The 18,303-nt window shown below is 35.7% G+C and overlaps 1 protein-coding gene across 1 annotated transcript in view; it reads right to left on the reverse strand.

Annotated features, from left to right (window-relative positions):
• TMPRSS11A (transmembrane serine protease 11A) overlaps positions 1-18,093 on the reverse strand; it is a 34,682-nt gene extending 16,589 nt beyond the window's left edge. Inside the window, exons 1-4 of the mRNA XM_074395707.1 lie at positions 18,015-18,093; positions 16,080-16,198; positions 5,340-5,407; positions 2,929-3,089 (exon numbers count right to left, since the gene is read on the reverse strand). Of these exons, the coding sequence (XP_074251808.1) occupies positions 2,929-3,089; positions 5,340-5,407; positions 16,080-16,198; positions 18,015-18,093 (427 nt within the window). The remainder of the gene's footprint in view (positions 1-2,928; positions 3,090-5,339; positions 5,408-16,079; positions 16,199-18,014) is intronic.
• Positions 18,094-18,303: the final 210 nt, after the last annotated feature.

Here is an 18,303-nt window from a genome sequence, read left to right on the forward strand (position 1 = left end):
TGTGGGAATTATGGGAGCTACAATTCAAGATGAGATTTGGGTGGGGACACAGCCAAATCATATCAAAAGTAGATTGTTTTACAGGTCTTAACCAGCCTCAGCCAGAACAGATGTGCTTTGATCTCTTTTATTTACTTTGAACTTCACATAAACCTTTTTTTGGTTAAAGGGTTTAGGATGAAAAACTTTGAAAACTCTCACATAAATGATATTTTAAATGCTTTCTAAACACAGTTCCTAAATAACAAAATTGCTTTTTTAAAGAATAAACTATTATGTATTCTTATCCAAAATCTACTGAATATTGGTAAAAGCTAGTTATTGAACATAATCCAAGATTAAATTCTGTCAACTTTCAAAAAAGTGAGGAATTTGGCTAGGGAAACAAATATTTAAACTTGTATACATATTTTTATTTTTATTTGTCAATTATATCTTACTAAGGTTGGGGAAAAATAAAGTTGGTGAAAGGTTTCATGAAAATTGTGATGATTTTCAAGTTAAAATGACTTAGCTTACTGAGCAGATAACTAACTGTTTTACTTTTTCCTACCAGTGCCATGTTTCTCAGACACAGTCTCAGCATTGTATTCTCCATTATACAAAATGAGAATGTTTCATTCTACTAACTTTCTATAAATTCCACTGGAAAAACCAATGATGATAAAGTCTACAAAGTGGGAGTTTTTGAAAATATTCAATTCAAGAATACCGTTAAAGGCATCTCAACTCATTGTATGGTAAAGAATCAATTCCTCAGGACCATCAGTTGCTCTTAGTGCTTACTCTACGGAAGGAACTCAGTTTTCTGTCAAATGTAGTTTAAGGCAGTAAATTTATTTCATTTTTAATAAAACTATATATTTTGTCCTTACTAATGAAATAAAGTGGAAAATAACATAATGTTAGAATTCTTAAGTTTAAACTTTGTCAGAGCAAGAGGCAAGTTATCCATTTCCAGGAATGATACCAGGATCATCACAATTTTCATGAAACTTTCTACCAACTTTATAATCGAATTTTTAGGGAGAATGATTATACCTGAAAACAAACTGTCAATATACAAGTAACTAGTTGTTAAAGATTTCTAATTCTGACCAAAGATTTTTACCTTCCAGGTAGTAACATGGAAGTAAACACTAACACTTTAGTTTTGAAAGTGACTATCTCCTAACAAGTTTCCGAGTTGGGGGAAAGCTAGTTAATATTCAGGGCTCTATAAACTATCAAGTGAAAAAGAAACAAAGTATCAAGGTGAAAAATGAAACAAAGTCATTTGGCATGTAGGTACTGAGCTGCATTACTGCAGCCCTGGCGTTTGCAGTCGGAAGAAGCTGATTTAGCTTTGCTTTGTCACACTGTGTCTCCTGAAGGGCCCACACCACACAGTTATTTGTCAAAACAAAATACAGATATTTGACAAATTTCAAATAAATCTTGGGCTACAGGGTTATTTCTAGACTTGATCTTGAATCTCTAGAGTTTTCTATGTATTGGAAGTCCCTAAGTTATGTCTTCCCAGGAAGCAATGTTTTTGCCTGTAAGAATTGGAAATTACACAGGACACATCATGTAAGTTATCAGAATGTCCATTGTTTCACAACTTCTATTCATTTGCTTTTCTATCTAACAAAGAAGATGGATTAAGCACTTGTCAGGTTCCTCCCTCCTGGCTGGGAGAGGTCCTCAGCTTTATTCCCTAAGTAGCTGACTCGTCCCATCAGCAAATATCTGCCCATTCAATGGAATGGTAATGACCTCACATTTTCACTTCCTGATCTGGTTTCCTCTTGAAGAGTCAGCTAGACCTTTACCAGGGCAGAGTGTTCTGTTTCATGTCTGATAAAAATCGCTTGCCCAACTCTCTTCTGTAACTCTCTTAGGTCTGGCATCCATTGAAATTTGAAGGGGAAATTGGTACTTGTCTGTTGGAAGAAGATGCTGTGAAAACAGCTTAGTGTCTGAGGGTAAACAAGTTTCTCTCTAGCTGGATGCCTCAGAATTTTTAATATGATACTATAAGGATGAATTTCCAAGAAATGAATATCATAGACAGAATTTTTAAGATATGTTTGACTGTAGAAACCTTTTTAAATTGGAGCCTTTAAAGAAATCAGACTTCTAAATTTGAATCTTAGCTCCTTGTAATTACTGAATTCCTCAACTCTTTTTGCACGAATTTCACTTCTATAAAGATGAACTTGCGTACTTCACTGGAATATAAAAAGAAATCAGTTACTTCAGGTAAAGGCCATAGGGATAGACTTGGATAAAGGTTCTTTCTCCTTAATTTAGAGACATGATAATGGTATAATGAGTTAAGGGGTGAACAACAACAACGACAAATAAAAAAAAAAAAGAAAGAAAGAAAGAAAGTGGAATAATATACATATATAGTTTCAGTGATGTTTTTGAAGACTGTGATTTTTAAAGCATTAATAGTAAAATGACTTTAACAGCTTCAAAGTTGGCTTGCCATTTTCTTAAATGTCCATAGGAAAAAAAGCTAACAAAATGCTTCTATCACCATATATAGAAACTATCAATAAAATAAGGCAACAAATGAATTTATATTTCAGGAAGGTCCCACCCAGAAAAACAATTATTGCTAAACCCTCAGTATTTTCACTTGCTTAGTCATGGAGGCAGTGGCTGGCTGAGATTAACCCTCTGTTAAGTTGTAAATGTCTGCCTTTATTTTGGGATGAGTGCCAATCAATTACTGTTGGGAAAACCACTGGATGACTAACCTCAGACATGCTTGCCTCAGAGACTAATAAACCTTGAAATGTCATTTCTTTAACTTGAATTTTTTCATCTGAATTCTAGGTATTATTTGGAATGGAAATCATGTCAAATAAGTTTGAGATTAGTCAAAACATGGACCTAATAGAGAACTTCATATCACATAGAAGGGGACATCCTTACCATTAACATGAACTGATGAGACATTTATTGGCAAGGCTCTTAAATTCCTTATCTTCTGATTTAAGATGCTTTGGATTTTATTCTCTTTTACTGCTCTTTGCTCAGTAGAAGGAAACTGGAACACCATAATGATATCTGCTTTCACACCATCTTCCTCTGGACTATGACACACAAAAGAAAGGTACATTTTCAAGGAATACATCTGCAATTGTCCTTCAGTCTTTGCTGTATCTTCCTCCCCTGAATGATGGCTCAGTTGCTGAAAGTGTCAAGTACTGATCCTCTCATGTCATTCTGACCCATGGTCATTTCATATGTTCCGTCTTCTGGCTCTTGAATCACCTCTACAGGGTCCATGACATTTGACCCTCTCACGACAGTGCAGTAATTAAAAAGATAGTAAGTTTAATTTTCTAAAGAGCCTTGTTTCTCTTTGGTCAGCTCTGTTTTTAAGAGTTCATCATTTTGAGTTAAAATATGTCTCTCTTTATCTCCCGTTCCATAAGGCTTAGGTATGCCAGTTGGAACATGCATAAAATAATTTCCTCCTCTACCCCTTTGAAGACAACAATATCGTGGTCCCTGAGTCTTCTTCAAATTAAACATGCTCAGTTTCTTCAACTTTTATCATATAAACAGGTTCAAGTTCTGTTACCTGAGGAACTGAACCTTTAAATACTCTTAAAATAGGAAAACCAACTACAGATTTAAAACAACAACTGAAACTAGGACATATTAATCTGTTTTCTCTTCTATACTTTTTTTGTGTGCAAAAAAAAAAAAGTATAAAAAACACTAGAGGGCCATCTTCCTGAATCTTTTGGCTGAACTTTTAAATACTCTTAAAACAGGAAAACCAACTACAGTTTAAAAAAAACCCTGAAACTAATACGTATTGATCTGTTATCTCTCTTATTTTTTTTTGAGACGGAGTTTCGCTCTTGTTACCCAGGCTGGAGTGCAATGGTGCGATCTCGGCTCACCGCAACCTCCGCCTCCTGGGTTCAGGCAATTCTCCTGCCTCAGCCTCCTGAGTAGCTGGGATTACAGGCACACGCCACCATACCCAGCTAATTTTTAGTATTTTTAGTAGAGACGGGGTTTCACCATGTTGACCAGGATGGTCTCGATCTCTTGACCTCGTGATCCACCCGCCTTGGCCTCCCAAAGTGCTGGGATTACAGGCTTGAGCCACCGCGCCCGGCCTATTTTTTTTTTTTTAAGCTGTAAAAAACACTAAAGGCCTGTCTTCCTGGATCTTTTGGCTAAAAGGAAGAAATTATTTCAATTCTGAGACAATTTATGTATTTTCATTCATTTAAGCTCTGGAATATAAAGATCTAAATAACTCAAATTTTATGTCAAATTGTCAAAAAGGTGACTAATTTTACTTCTTAAATCTGGGGAATTAACATTTTTACTAAGTGTTATGTAGTGAGGATGGCTACCATCTAAAGGAATTCACAAAAGTATGATAATGTTGCTACAATAATATAGCAAATCAGAATTTGAAAACAGAAAACACGAAATCCAGAAAGTTCTAGCATTTATGTGCTTTTTATCTCCTAAGTATTGTAGAAATTACCCAATTCATGTTATAAAATCCTAATGACATGAAGCATGCCTCTGTTGATGGGGTTTGAGTCCTGGTGCTGTCACTTCTCAGTAAAGACAAATAACTTGGAGTACATCTGCTAACAAAGCATTATTGGTAAGAAAGTGAATATTATTTTCTTTAAATAAAACAAACTCTGAATATGTGATTTTTCTTTATCTTTAAGAAATACGAGTCATACAGGCTCATGGATTTGTGTATATGATGTATATGTTCTGCTGTGTAATTTTCAAAATAGCACATTTGAAACTTCTGAGCAACACTGCAACTGATATGAGCCTTTCCTCCTCCACCACAACAAAACGAAAATTTACTACGACAGGAATATCTTTTCATTTAGGCATACCTCATGTCATTAGGCTTCATTACAGCTAGAATTTGTGATCCTGTTTTGTAGCCCACTTTGCCTTTTTAACATGCTTGAAATGACATAGTTGTCAAAAGAATACAGTTTGGTGCATGCAATGACAAACTGCTGAGTTTTCCCAAGGCCACGAGTTCTGGTAGGTTCCAGGCCTTACAATAAGTTGATAGGGTTTGAGTCCTGGTTCTGTCACTTGTGAAACTGTCAGTTGGGGAAGTTTGAACACATTACTTACCCTCCTTGAATCTTAGTCTTTTTTGTTGACAAAATGGTGGTCAGCCCTATATTTCAAGACTGCTTTAAAGAAAATGTTTATGAAAAATTCTAGCCAAAAGCCTAGTCCATAGAGACACACAATACATGAGGGTCCCTATCTCCTGTGTTCTTTTTCCTTCCAGTCTTGTGATTTCACATTTGCCCAAACATACATACGTCAGTCTGACTACTTGGTTCTTGATATAGTGCTTCTTCAAGGCAGAATTTATAAATATCTCATCCACCTGTTACACAAGAGAGAAACTATGTATTAATAATATCTTTTATAATGAGAATATGTCATTGATTAAATGTTAAAGCAACAGAGATTTTTTCACAGGACTAATATCATTATTTAAATTGGTGGTTCTCAGCTTTCACAGTGCAACAGAATCATTTGCTGAATTAAAAAAAAATACGGATACCAGAGGCTCTCTTCAAGACTTTTGATTCTGATTGGTCTAGAGGGGTTCTAGACACTCATATTTTTAAAAAATCTACCCCAGTAATTCTACTATGCTATGATAGGCCTCTGGAGTAAAGGACATCTTGCTAAAACCATAGAAGGAGTAGCAGAGAGATACAGAGCAGAGATGGGATGTTCAGGGAGGCCTTGAGTGGTGACAGAGAAAACTCCGTCTTAGTCCTGGATATAAGCCTATGCTACTGCTCACAAATTGGCAAGCTTGGTAAAGTTACTGAATCAATTTGAGCCTCAGTTTTCTAACCTGCAAAACAAAGGTATTGATCTGTTACTCATAAGGCTATGAAGCTTAAACACATATAAAATGCTGGGTAAGTTTTGGTAGTTAATTGCTGATGGTTCTCTTGCCTCCATCCTGGCATTATAGGTCTTAACTCCTCAGGTCTTTGCTTGTAAGGTATAAGGAGGAGGCACTAGGGATTTGGGAGAGAGCCAGAGATTTTAAAATTGTTGTCGATTGTGGACTCCAGGGTAAATCAGGGAGGAAAAAAGAATTAGGTGGTGTTGCAGTATTAGGTCAAATTTGTTACTCAGTTTAGGTCACAAAGGTAGGAGAAGCAGAGCCACTGCTTTTGGTCCATATGCACAGTTTTCATCAACTGCTACAGTGCTGTGATGCTGTGGTCTATCACACCTAGCATTTGGCTTGCAGTATGCTCTAGTACTCACTTGGTGGAAAGAGTGTCATCTCAGTGTGGGCAAGGTACTGCAGCTCATGTTGGACAGATAAACCAAATGTGCACAAAAAATACCCTAAATCCTCAAGTAATGAGAAGAAAAACAAGCTGTCATTACTAAAACACATACATACAAATACAGAGAAAGCTGTTTCAAGAATCAAGGAACATGTTTATAACTTTCTTAGCATGCTCAGGCATTCATAAATGCTTCATCAGGAAGCACATTATTTGTTATCTTCCTTAACTCTTATGGAAAATCTGTGAAATAGGAAGTATTTTCATTCCTATTAGAAGAGAAACCTGTGACTCAGAGGCATTTGTGAATTTTTCTGGCATCATGCAGATACTAAGAAGCTGGGACTGAAACCCAACTCTTCCATCTGCAGGATCCACCTCTTCCTACCCAATCACACAGCCATCATGTGTGATTGATAAATGTCATGTAAATTTTACTTTAATTTCTTTCACAGAACACATAGTAATAGGTTATCAAATAATTTATTGGCCTAATGTATAAAACGGATAAAGATATAGACTTGGTAATAGCCTTAAACTTAAGATCAAAGATAGCATTTAGAAAATAAATTGCTAGTATCCAAAATATGTCCTAACTGGTACTTAAATAAAGAAAGCCTAAATGGCCTTAGGTGGTGTGGAGTTTATATGCTAGAAATGAAACTCATTTGGAAGACATGTTTTCAAAAGGGTGATTTTATTATAGTCATTTCTCTTTCATCTCCCACAGCCAGCTTTACCACCCAGTATGGAGGCCGGGGAGTCCGAAAAAAGAAAAAAAGAGGCAAACGAAATGGAACAGGGAGAGAAGTGATACATTTTAGAAGGAAGAAAAGTACATAGCAGCAGGATATTTCAAGAAGTTTGGTTTGTAATTACCCTCTGAATAAGTTCAACCACAATTGATTCTGGCCATTTGTAACTTGGTGAAAGCATTGCATTAAGTTTTTGACTCTGGAGGACATCATCAATCTGTCAAGGTGCTTGCTATGATCATCTAAACCAAGCATCAATTTTACCTTTGAATGATTAGGTTGTCTGGGAAGATAAGAGCTGAAAAAATAACGTTAAGAAAAATCTAGGCAGAAGTAACCTTGGTGATCACAATAATAAAAAGGATTTTTCTTTGTAAAATTCTAGGAACTTCTCTATAAAAAAGTCTCGTTTACTAGATCAGAGGAGGCCTCGAAATCTTTAGGTGATACAGGTAGTCTAAGGACAACACTTTGAGAAATGGGGTAGAGGGACTGGTAAAAGGAGTTCCTATAAAATGAATTTATAACAGGCGGAAAATCAGAGAAAAGATGAACATAAGCTTTATTGCTGAATGGATTTTATATGTAAAGTAGCTTTCTAAAGACTCTGAAATACTTTCCCTGACAGATGATGGCTTACATCATTAGAAAAATTATTTCTGCCAACATTCTGGCATTCCGAGTTCCCAGAAGATTCAGAAGAACTTGTATTTTTAAAGCTGTGTGCCAGCTTGTTATAGATCTATTATTATCTATACATTCTAATAGAGTTAGCAATTTGTAAATCTATCCTACCTCCCTTTTTAGGGCATTTGTAGAATTTTGTAGTAGGAGTTAGTCTGCTAGCATTGAACAAAAGACCCTCTTCTAGGGCAGGATCTTTTTCTGCTTGACAATTTTGAAATGCTGTAAATTATACTGTGATTAATTTCTAAGAGGGCAATTGAAGGTTAGTTGGGTGTTTAATAGAAGAGTTAGGGAGAGGCTGTCAACTCAAACAAACAGACTCGCCCAGCCATTCAGCTCTCATTCCTGAATTAACTCTGTTTATACATGTTGCCTGCTTTTCTCTGCAGATGCTTCCTGACCGGCTCCCTTACAGCAGTCTATGTATTCACTTAGGGAGTGTTTTGTGGCTAACACTACAAACCTCAGATTGATATGCCACTGATGACTGGCATATGGAATATAAATAATATATAAAAGCTATTTTTTTCCAATGCAACACCAGGTGAGCTGCTTAGAATGAAAAAAACCAAAACCATGCTGTGAAAAAGCTAGATTTTTTTGCTTTTTTCCTAATTATAATAAGAGTAACATGCAAAGGATATTATATAAGAAGGCTTTTAAAAAGACACTTTTAGCAGTAAATAAAGCTTCACTGAAGTTTTATTGCTACATGGATTGAACTCAAGGTAAAAATAGAAAATGGTAGCCTTTGAGCCTCTGTTCATAATGTTGGACATTCAAGGGCCTCTCCCACTGTGACCAACCCCGAGCCCAGCCCTTCTTAAACATCACCAGTACTTTCAGGCAAGTCCCTCATTTTCCAGCGTACTCGCCCCTCTCAGGTTATTTCTTGGTATGTGGCACCCTTCTCATTCTGTGTTTCTGAATCACAAGAATCCTTCAGACTAATCTCAGATAATACCTTCTTTGGGGATATTCTTTAATCTCAAACTAATCTATCTTCCTTCTGTCTCAATTTTTATTATCCCTCTTACACCTTCTGTTCTTGAATGTAGTTATTTACACAAATATAGTGTCTCTTTTATTAAACAGCAAACTATATGTAGAGATGGTGACTTATCTTTTAATACACTATAAAATCTAGCAAAGTGCTTTGCATACTGTTGGTATGCAGTATTTATTGAATAAACAAATGAATAAAAAGGTGAGAATTTGTTTATCAGAAAGTTTCGCATTTACCAGGAAAATTTTACAAGACTTTTTAAAGTGCTTGCATTACATCAGGTTGAGATCAATCCTCCTAGAAAAGAAAGATCAATTGCACACGAATTATTGGAAGGATTTTTTTTTTCCTGTTTGTGAACATTTTCAGGTAATTGATTATTTGTGAAAAGCTCTTCCTTGGTAAGTCTATAATAATTATAACAGTAGGAATCACTGTTGTCTGCCATATATGCACCAAGCACAGATGTCATTGTGTTTGAACTCATTTGCTTTCAAATCAACCCTCTGAGTACTATGATCGTCCACATTTCACGGAAGAAGAAGTAAGTTTCCCAAGTTGACACAGCAGTGAGCCAAAGGGCTCACTGAAACCAGACTCGTGTAGCTTCAGAGCCTGTTAATGCCTTCACAGTGCCTACCTCAAGATGAGCATGGAGGTAGGTTCTCACTAAGGCCTCCTACCCACTGATGGGCAGCAAGCAGTTTGTAAGCAGATCAGAAACTGTTTCACCCCGTTCTAAAGGCAGCCTGTTTTCTTTGCTCTCCAAAAATAAGAACCATAATTTTGGTAGTTTTTATTGCAATCCTTTAATGTTCTTATCATATCTATATGAAACTCGAGGATTTTTTTGATTCAAGAAGTCAGCTGTGAACCATTCTCTCAAGCCTGGATAGACCTTAGTCAACCTGAGTACTGAGTGATGCTCACAGAATTTTGAGGCTTGTTGGCTTTCTTGGGGTCAGGTTTAACTGTGACAGAACTTTAAGTGCTGTGTCTATTGGTGAAAGCAGTTGGATCCATTGTCATATAAGGTGTATAGGTGTGGAGGGTGACATGAGACTGTGACTTTCTGATCTCTCTAAACAAAGATGTAATCAGATCATCAAATGGCATGTGAGATTTTGTGATGTCATCAGTCATTTCTTTGATTGCACTGGTCCTTCTTTAGTGTTTCTTTGTGAAATGTCAGAAGGAAATGTACAGACAACTGTGACTAATCACATGTAATAAGTAGCAGTACATTAGATGTCTGTATCCCAAATTTGTTTATGTTTCTGAAATTAAGAGGCAAAATATTTATAGAATTTAAAAGTTTGCAATTAAGTATTTTAAAGAATAAAGTATTAACTTTCAGTGTACCACCAAAGCCTAGATCTTTGAACTGTTTTTTTAAAGGAGGAAAATATCTAATTTGGATCTATTTAAAGTTGTACTAAAGATATTTAAAACCAGAATAACCAAAGCAAGGGAAAGTCATTATTTAGAAGGTTCATGTCTTCTCCATGTTTGTTGTCTTCTAAATCTCCAAATTTGATTAGTTTATGAGAGAGAGGGAGAGAAGAGAGAGAGAAAGAGAAAGAGTGAGAGAGAGAGAGAGAGAGAGAGAGAGAGACAGAGAGAGAGAATCATTTTTCTTAGCCTTTTATAGTGCCTAATGTCATGCTGTATTTGCTGAATGATGAATGATAATCTAAATAAATTCTCCTGTGAAGACTACGCTATACTTACAACTTTATCAGGAAATTTAGAAATAGTCCATATTGTTTTTTTTCTCAAAAGCCTTCCTGCAAAAAGCATACCCCTTGACATCTTTCCTCCAAGTATAGATTGCTCACGCTGGATATACATACATATGCCAACTTCCTTCTTCCCTATTGCAGTTCCTTCTACCTTTGCCTTCCTCACCAAAAACTGATACAGGGAAATGAGAATGAGAATACTCTCTAAGAAGTATACCCAATGTATCTACCAAGAAAACAGGAACTAGCACAGCATAGAAGATTTATAATCTTTATGGATTTAAAAAATTTAATGGGAGAAGAATTGATTTAGGTTTTAATTATTTTATCTTCTATCTTAGCTGAGCCCCTTCCTGACAGTAGAACAATTGAGTGGAAAGAGCACATGTGTGGAGTTACCTAGCTGACTTCAAATCTTCCCTCCATCATTTGCCAGCGATGGGCCCTAACTTTAGAGGCCCAGATAATTTGACTTCCTCTTTTCCTATCTGTATGCCTTTTACTTCTTTCTCCTGCCTGATAGCTCTTTCTAGGACTACTCATACTATGCTGAATAGGAGTGGTGAGAGTGAACATTCCTGTCTTGTTCCTGTTCTTAAGAAGAGTGCCTCCAGCTTTTGCTTATTCATTATGATGTTGGCTGTGGGTTTGTCAGAGATGGCTCTGATTATTTTGAAGTATGTTTCTTCAATGCCTCGTCTGTTAGGATTTTTATTATGAAGGAATGTTTAATTTTATCAAAACTTTTCTACATCTATTGAGATGATTGTATGATTTTAATTTTTAAATATTTTTGAAATGGATTTTCACTCTGTTGCCCAGGCTGGAATACAATGACACAATCTGTGCTCACTGCAAGCTCCACCTCCTGGATTCAAGCGATTCCCCTGCCTCAGCCTTCTGGGTTTCACCATGTTGGCCAGGCTGGTCTCAAATTTGTGACCTCAGGTAGTTTGCTCACCTCAGCCTCCCAAAGTGCTGGGATTACATGTGTAAGCCACCACACCTAGCCAATTGTATGTTTTAAGTTTGGTTTATGTGGCGAATCAAATTTAATGATTTATAGATGTTGAACCAATCTTGCATCCCCGAAATAAAGCCTACTTGATTTTGGCAAATTAACTTTTTGTTGTGCTGCTGGACTTGGTTTGCTGGTGTTTCCTTGAGGATTTTTATGTCTATGTTCATCAGGGATATTGGCCTATAATTTTCTTTTTTCATTGTGTCTTTGTCAGGTTTGGATATTAGGGTAATGTTGACTTCATAGAATGATGTAGGAAGAAGGCTCTTCTCTTTCAATTTTTTGGAATAGTTTCATTAGAATTGGTCCTAGCTATTCCTTGTATTTCTGGTAGAATTTGGCTATAAATCCATCTAGTTTTGGCCTTTTTTTTTCTATTGGTTTGTAGGTTTCTTTAAAATTACTGATTTAAATATGGAACTCAATATTGATCTGTTCAGGGTTTCAATTTCTTCCTGATTCAATCATGGAAGGTTGTGTTTTTCCAGGAGTTTACCCATTTCCTCTAGATTTTCTAGTTTATCTGCAAAAAGGCATTCATAATAGTCTCAGAGGATCTTTTGCATTTCTGTGGGGTTGGTTGTAGTGTTACTTCTGTCATTTCTGATTGTGCTTATTTGTATCTTCTCTTTATAAAATTTTGTTAATCTAGCTAGCAGTCCAAACTGGTTTTAGCTGACTCACAGAGGATGCATAGTAAAGGTTTTGTGCCCTCTGCTTCACCTTTTAACATCAAATGGCTGAAAACTTCACCCTTGGATCATGCTAACACCACCATTTTTTGAACATGCAACACATGAAGAAGCATGAAACTCAATTGCACAAAGCCATGTTTCTCCTTTTATAAATATTCATGACTACCCCTAGGACTTATTGAACGTGTATACTTAGCTAACTAATTCAGCATAAATTCCTGTCTTATCTTTCCCTCCCTGAAAGTGCACGTTCTCAGCTTCTGCTGGATGCTATGCTTCTCAGCCTGAAGGATGGCCAGCTTGCAGCCTGCAGTAATCAGACAGCAGTAATGCCTGATTAATGGACTCCTCTCTGAAGGATGATATGAGAGATGTGATATGTCTGTTCTGCTATCTCAGGGAACAGGGATAGATTATAGCAGTATATGAATATGAACTTATTTTACTTTTGCATCTCCATTTGCTTCAAATCAGTAAACCACAATATGAGGAAAAAGAGGAACTGCAACCTGCCGTCCTTGGTTATCTAATTAGCTCCCACATAGGACAGGCAGAAGAATCTGTTGTATTCATTAGGATTTAGCAACAATAAACAGGAGTGGCTCAGGATGATGCATAAACTCTTCCTGTAAGTCTTTTAAAGTTAATTTGGTGGGGGATGGGAGGAGAAAAACACCTGTCTTATTTAAACAGAGGTAAAATAACATAAAGCCTTTTCTGACCATGGGAACCCTTGTGGGGTTTTCTGCACTTATTGTTCTCAACATATAATTTAGCTCTTAATTATATCATGTCATGATATTCAATTCCATGTGTGTTACTCACATCTCTCCAAAAAGATTGGAAGCAATTTGAGGAGACAGATCATGTTTTCTCTATTGCAAGACCCAGGTGTCAAGAAATGCTTGCAATGAACTCAATAATCATACTACATGTTAGGGATAGCCAAGATATTTTAACTGATTATATTAAAAAACTGGCTCACTATATGAATTATAAAAACTGAATCTACCTAACATCACATCCAAAGGTGGACTCCACATGTATTAAAGACCTAATGTAAAAGGTAAAACTATAGAGTTAATATAAAAACATAGTAAAATATTTTTTATATCGTAGAAGGGAAGGACTTTTTAAAGAAAAGCATCAGAATACAATCATAGGTAAAACAATGATAAAAATGGTTACTTCCGAGCTATAGATTTCTGTTTCATAAAGGACAACATGGTCAATATCAGTAGAAGACAGAATGGATAAGTGTAGTGTCTACAACCAACACACTATTAATATCTAGAAAATATAAAGAACTTCTGCAAAGCAATACAAATGAGGCAAAAAAGCAAGTGTAACAGAAAAACAAGCAAAGAATATGTATAGTCGATTTATAGAAATGAAAGTCCAAAAGGTTAATAATTATATGTAACAATGCACAAACTCATTAACAACTAGAAACATGCAAATTAAATTACAAAAACGATACTACTTTATACCTATTAGGGTGGCAAAAATTAGAAAACCAAATAATACCAAGTGCTGTGGACTGAATGTTTGTGTTCCCTTGAAATGTATATTTTGAGATCCTAGCTCCCAAAGTGATGATAGTAGGAGATGGGGCCTTTGGAGGGTACTTAGGTCATGAGGGTGGAGTTCTCAGGGAAGTCATTATTGTCCTTACAAAAGAAAGTTCTCTTATGACTTCTGCCAAGGGGGACACAGCAAGGTGGTGTTCCCTGAACTGGGCAGCAGTCCCTCACCAGACATTTGCTAGAGCCTTGATCATCTTGATTTTGGAAACTTCAGGCTCTATAACTGTGAGAAATCAGTGTTTGTTGTTTAAGATACCCAGCCTATGGCATTTTTGTTTGTAATCACTTAAACATACTAAGGCACTAAGTGTTGGTAAGATGTGGGGACGTAGAAATGCTGATGCATTGTAGATGGGAGTGCTCACGGATTCAGCCATTTTGAAGAGCAAATCTGCACCAATTGGCCAAATTAAGTATAGGTAATTCAATGACCTAGTAATTCTGCTTCCAGAAGTACTTGCATAGATCTATAAGGGGATAAGTAGGAGTCTGTTTAGTGTGGCATTTCTTGGCATGGTAAGCAGGTAAACTATTCTGGATACACACTATGAATTAGCAGTTAACAGCAATAAATTAAAGGTATATTTAATAACATAGATATTTTTAAAAGTTCTCAGTAAAAAGAGATGAAACAAAAGGGATTTATAACACAAAATATAAGTTAAAAGCATGTGCATACAAAACAACAAAACATATTTTTGTAAGAATGAATACAAGCAAAAGAATACCACATGAAACATGAAATGGTTGCCTGCAAGGGGGAGACTAAGGGCTTACGCTATAGGGTTAAAGGAGGGTAAATAAATAATGACTATCGGAGAAGGGCCTTGCAGGTTCCCATGATGATAATATGTTCTTAATTAACTTAGCCCTAGTGTTGGAAGGAACACATGCTTAACTCATACTTAAAAGTCCACTATTAAATACAGTTTCTGTTCACATGCACCTCCGCATTTCTCTCACATCTTTTAAGACCTATTGCATTCCTGTTGATTTACTTCAGTAAAGACAGAATTTCTCAGTTAACTTACAACAACAGTAACAGTAACAACAGTAACGTTCGCTATAAAACATAAATAAATTTCAAAATTTCCCAGTAAATGATAACATTTTCCATCTTTCAAAGAATGTGTTTATCTGTTTAACTAAGGCAAGTTAAGAGTTTTCTTTTTTTACATTGAGGAGGTTATGTGGAGTCACTTAGGAGTAGAGGAATAGAGGAGGTATTTGGGTGTATAGGTGCAGGCTCCAAGTTCATTCTAGCATATAATTTGCAATCAAGAATTGATTGCAAATGCTCTCTTATAAGATGCTCTGCATGTGAAAGAATGAAGAATCTATAGCAATCTGTAGACATTAATTATTGGTTGGGAAGGATGAGGCCATAAAATTTAAAAATTGTGCATGATTTAATGTTAACTGAAAATAGAGATTATAAACTCTATGATATTATTGCAAATATGATGCCATTAAGTTTACTATGGACAAGGAGCAAATGATGACATGAAAAAATGACAAATGATTTGAGAAAGAAAGAAAATGTCTTGAAAATGGTTCTTTGACTAAAACCAATATATTTGTCATTTCTTTCTTTTTAAAACAAATCTCTGCTTCTGTGCTTCCTTATTAGAAAAATATTTGAACATAGTTTTTGAGTGAGAGTTCATGAGCATCCTGAGTGCAATAATTATACAACTGAGTGTGCTTTTTTATTTTGGGGGGCAGTCTTTACTTTAGCTTTAATAAAATTATTAGCATTTGACTTGATTATTACGCAAGTCTGGGTTTTTGTCTTTATCAATGTATTTGCAAGACAAAATGAACATAAATTCTGAAAACACTCAAAATCTTAAAAATCTGGTCTTACAAAAAAGTTTGGGGTCTTATAAAACCTAGTTTTGGTATGATTAGGGTTTTCTATTGGGGAAACATTGTGGTAGAATTGGGGAAGAAATAGGCTAGGATATCTAGGCCTCAATTCTCTCACCTTTAAATAAGGTGGTTGAGTTAGAAAGAGTGGCTTATCAGAATCACCCATTTGTTAGACAGGCAGATTCCCTTACTCCCCTCTTGTCACCTACCCATCTATTCAGACTCTGATTAAGCAGTTCTGGGATGGGGCCTAGCAATCTGCAAGATGATTCTAATGTGGGTGGTCTGAAAATCATGATTTTAGAAATGGAGAAATGATCCACCAATTCCCTTCTGCTTGCATTATTTTATGGTAAAAAGTTTAATCGACTCACCAAATTTTCAGTCGTCTCTCGTAAGTCCTTAGGTTGGTATATGTTGCTTTGTCCAAAATTGCTATTGATTTGTGGAACTAAAATTTTAAAGGAGCCACGATAGTACTCCATTTTTTGGTCTGCAATGGAAATGAAAAATAGGAAACTAAGTGGTTTGGACAAAGATTTCAGAACCCAACTACAATGGGGCTAATATAAAGTCTTGAATATTTGACTGAGCTTGTTCGTAATGGAGTTTCATTTAAAAAATAATGTTTTATATTAATCATAATTACTGCCATTTACTGAGTTCCTACTATATACCACACAATGTCCTGTGCACTTTTCATGTATTTGCTCATTTAATCCTCATACCAGCTCTATAAGATCAGTATCACCTTCATTTTACAGATGAGGAAAGATGCACAGAGGCATTAAGTAACTTTTTCTACAAATAGTAGGTGGTCTATCCAAATTTTAAACCCAGACAGTCTAACTGCAGAGCTTGAACATTTCATTGCTACATTTCCCCTTGCTGAGTTGAAATGTGTACCACCGTACACTCTAGTGGAAGTGGAGATAAGTGAACATCCTTGTAAATTTTGATTTGTAACAAGAGAACCTGGCACACAAAGAAAAACCTGAAAAAAAAAGTATAGAGAAGAGCTGTCTGAGATTGAAGATGAGACTAGTGTGTAACAGGGATAAATCTACTAGGAAATGTGAAAAAAAGAAAGCAGTTGAGAGTCCTGAGGAGTTTGGTAATCTGAGGAGTAAGCCAAGAGATGGTAAGAAAGCTACAGAGTTAAAGACAAAGAATGGGGAAAAAAAAAAAAAAAAGCCACAAAATAACCCTAATCTTTGAGAAGCCTGGCTCAGGGAAGAGGCAGTGGGTTTCTAGACTATAAACCAAGGAAAGAAAGAGGGATCTCAGTAGCATATGTCTTAAGTGGGAAATCTCTGGACCTTGTAATACTTTTTTAGACGTCCTGATTACTTATCCATATAATCCACACTGTTTTCAAACTTTACTCTCCTTGTAAAGCGGCTTTTATGCAACCAAATAAACAGATCCGAGAATCTTTTGTCAATGGTATAAACTACAGCTGGGGTTGTCATATAAGGCCTATTACTATGACCTTAAGCCCTTTAAGGCTCCAAATAGAGTCTTTGCTCCCCCATTAAATCTGTGGAAGTTGACAACAGATAAGACCATTAAAGTGAGCACCCTGAGTTATTTGTTTGATCACATACATCCATGTGAGAGTAACTTTGTAGAGATTTGTCAAAAAATGTAAATGGCTGGTATTCTTCCCAGAAAGAGACTCAATGTAAAAAGAGAATCTTGAATTGCATTATTTGTGTAATTACAAATAAGTTAGTCAATAAAAATATAATCCCTGCATATTGTTTTGGAAAGAGTAATATTTGTTTCTCAAAAAATAAATCATAATATCATGTCATACTTACAAGTTTTCAATCATTTTGAAATTTCTTATTTTAGTAGACATGTGCTTTTCTTTTTCCTTAGAAATGTCAGATGGAAAATGATAGTTCATGAGTGAAAGAGCCAATTTTAATAACTAATTTATCATAGCTTTTCATTTTAATATATGTGATTACTTGTTTATTATAATTACTAGTAAGTTTCAGACAATGACAATTTTTGATCTTTTTGTATAAATTCTCAAAATAATTCTGGATTGAAAACTCCAGGGAAATTAGAAATCTGTCTGCTTTGCTCAAAGCTGTATCCTGAGTATCCAGAAAAGTACTCATATATAATGAGCATTTAGTACTTGTTGATTAGATGACTGAAAAAATTAAAAATACTCTGACTGTGGAAATTTACAGGTAAGTGTGCAATTTTTTAAATAAAATTACATTAACTTATAAGTAAATGTAGCTTTGCAGAAAAACAAAATCAAATAGAGTGAAATCTTTAATTTTACCTACCAAATACTAGGAAGTGAACCAGAAGACCTATGGTCACTGCCACCACTGTCAGGGACAACACAATGAGAAGGGCAATCATCCATGGCTTCAGATTTCTACTTCGGGTGCCAAATCCTACTGTCCTGCAAAAAGGAAGGGCACACTGGTTACTTTCAGACTGTAATGCTTGCAGGTTTTCCTGCTTTCCTTAAAAAAGTTCAAGTTGCTCTACCCTGACTTTCCCTGCAAGAAGTCATTTGTCTTTAATTTTGTTCAAGGTCATCTTGGCCTGAGAAGATGTGTTAAAAAA

The sequence above is a fragment of the Saimiri boliviensis genome, chromosome 3 (genome assembly GCF_048565385.1).
Source record: "Saimiri boliviensis isolate mSaiBol1 chromosome 3, mSaiBol1.pri, whole genome shotgun sequence".
Taxonomy (NCBI): Eukaryota; Metazoa; Chordata; class Mammalia; order Primates; family Cebidae; genus Saimiri; species Saimiri boliviensis.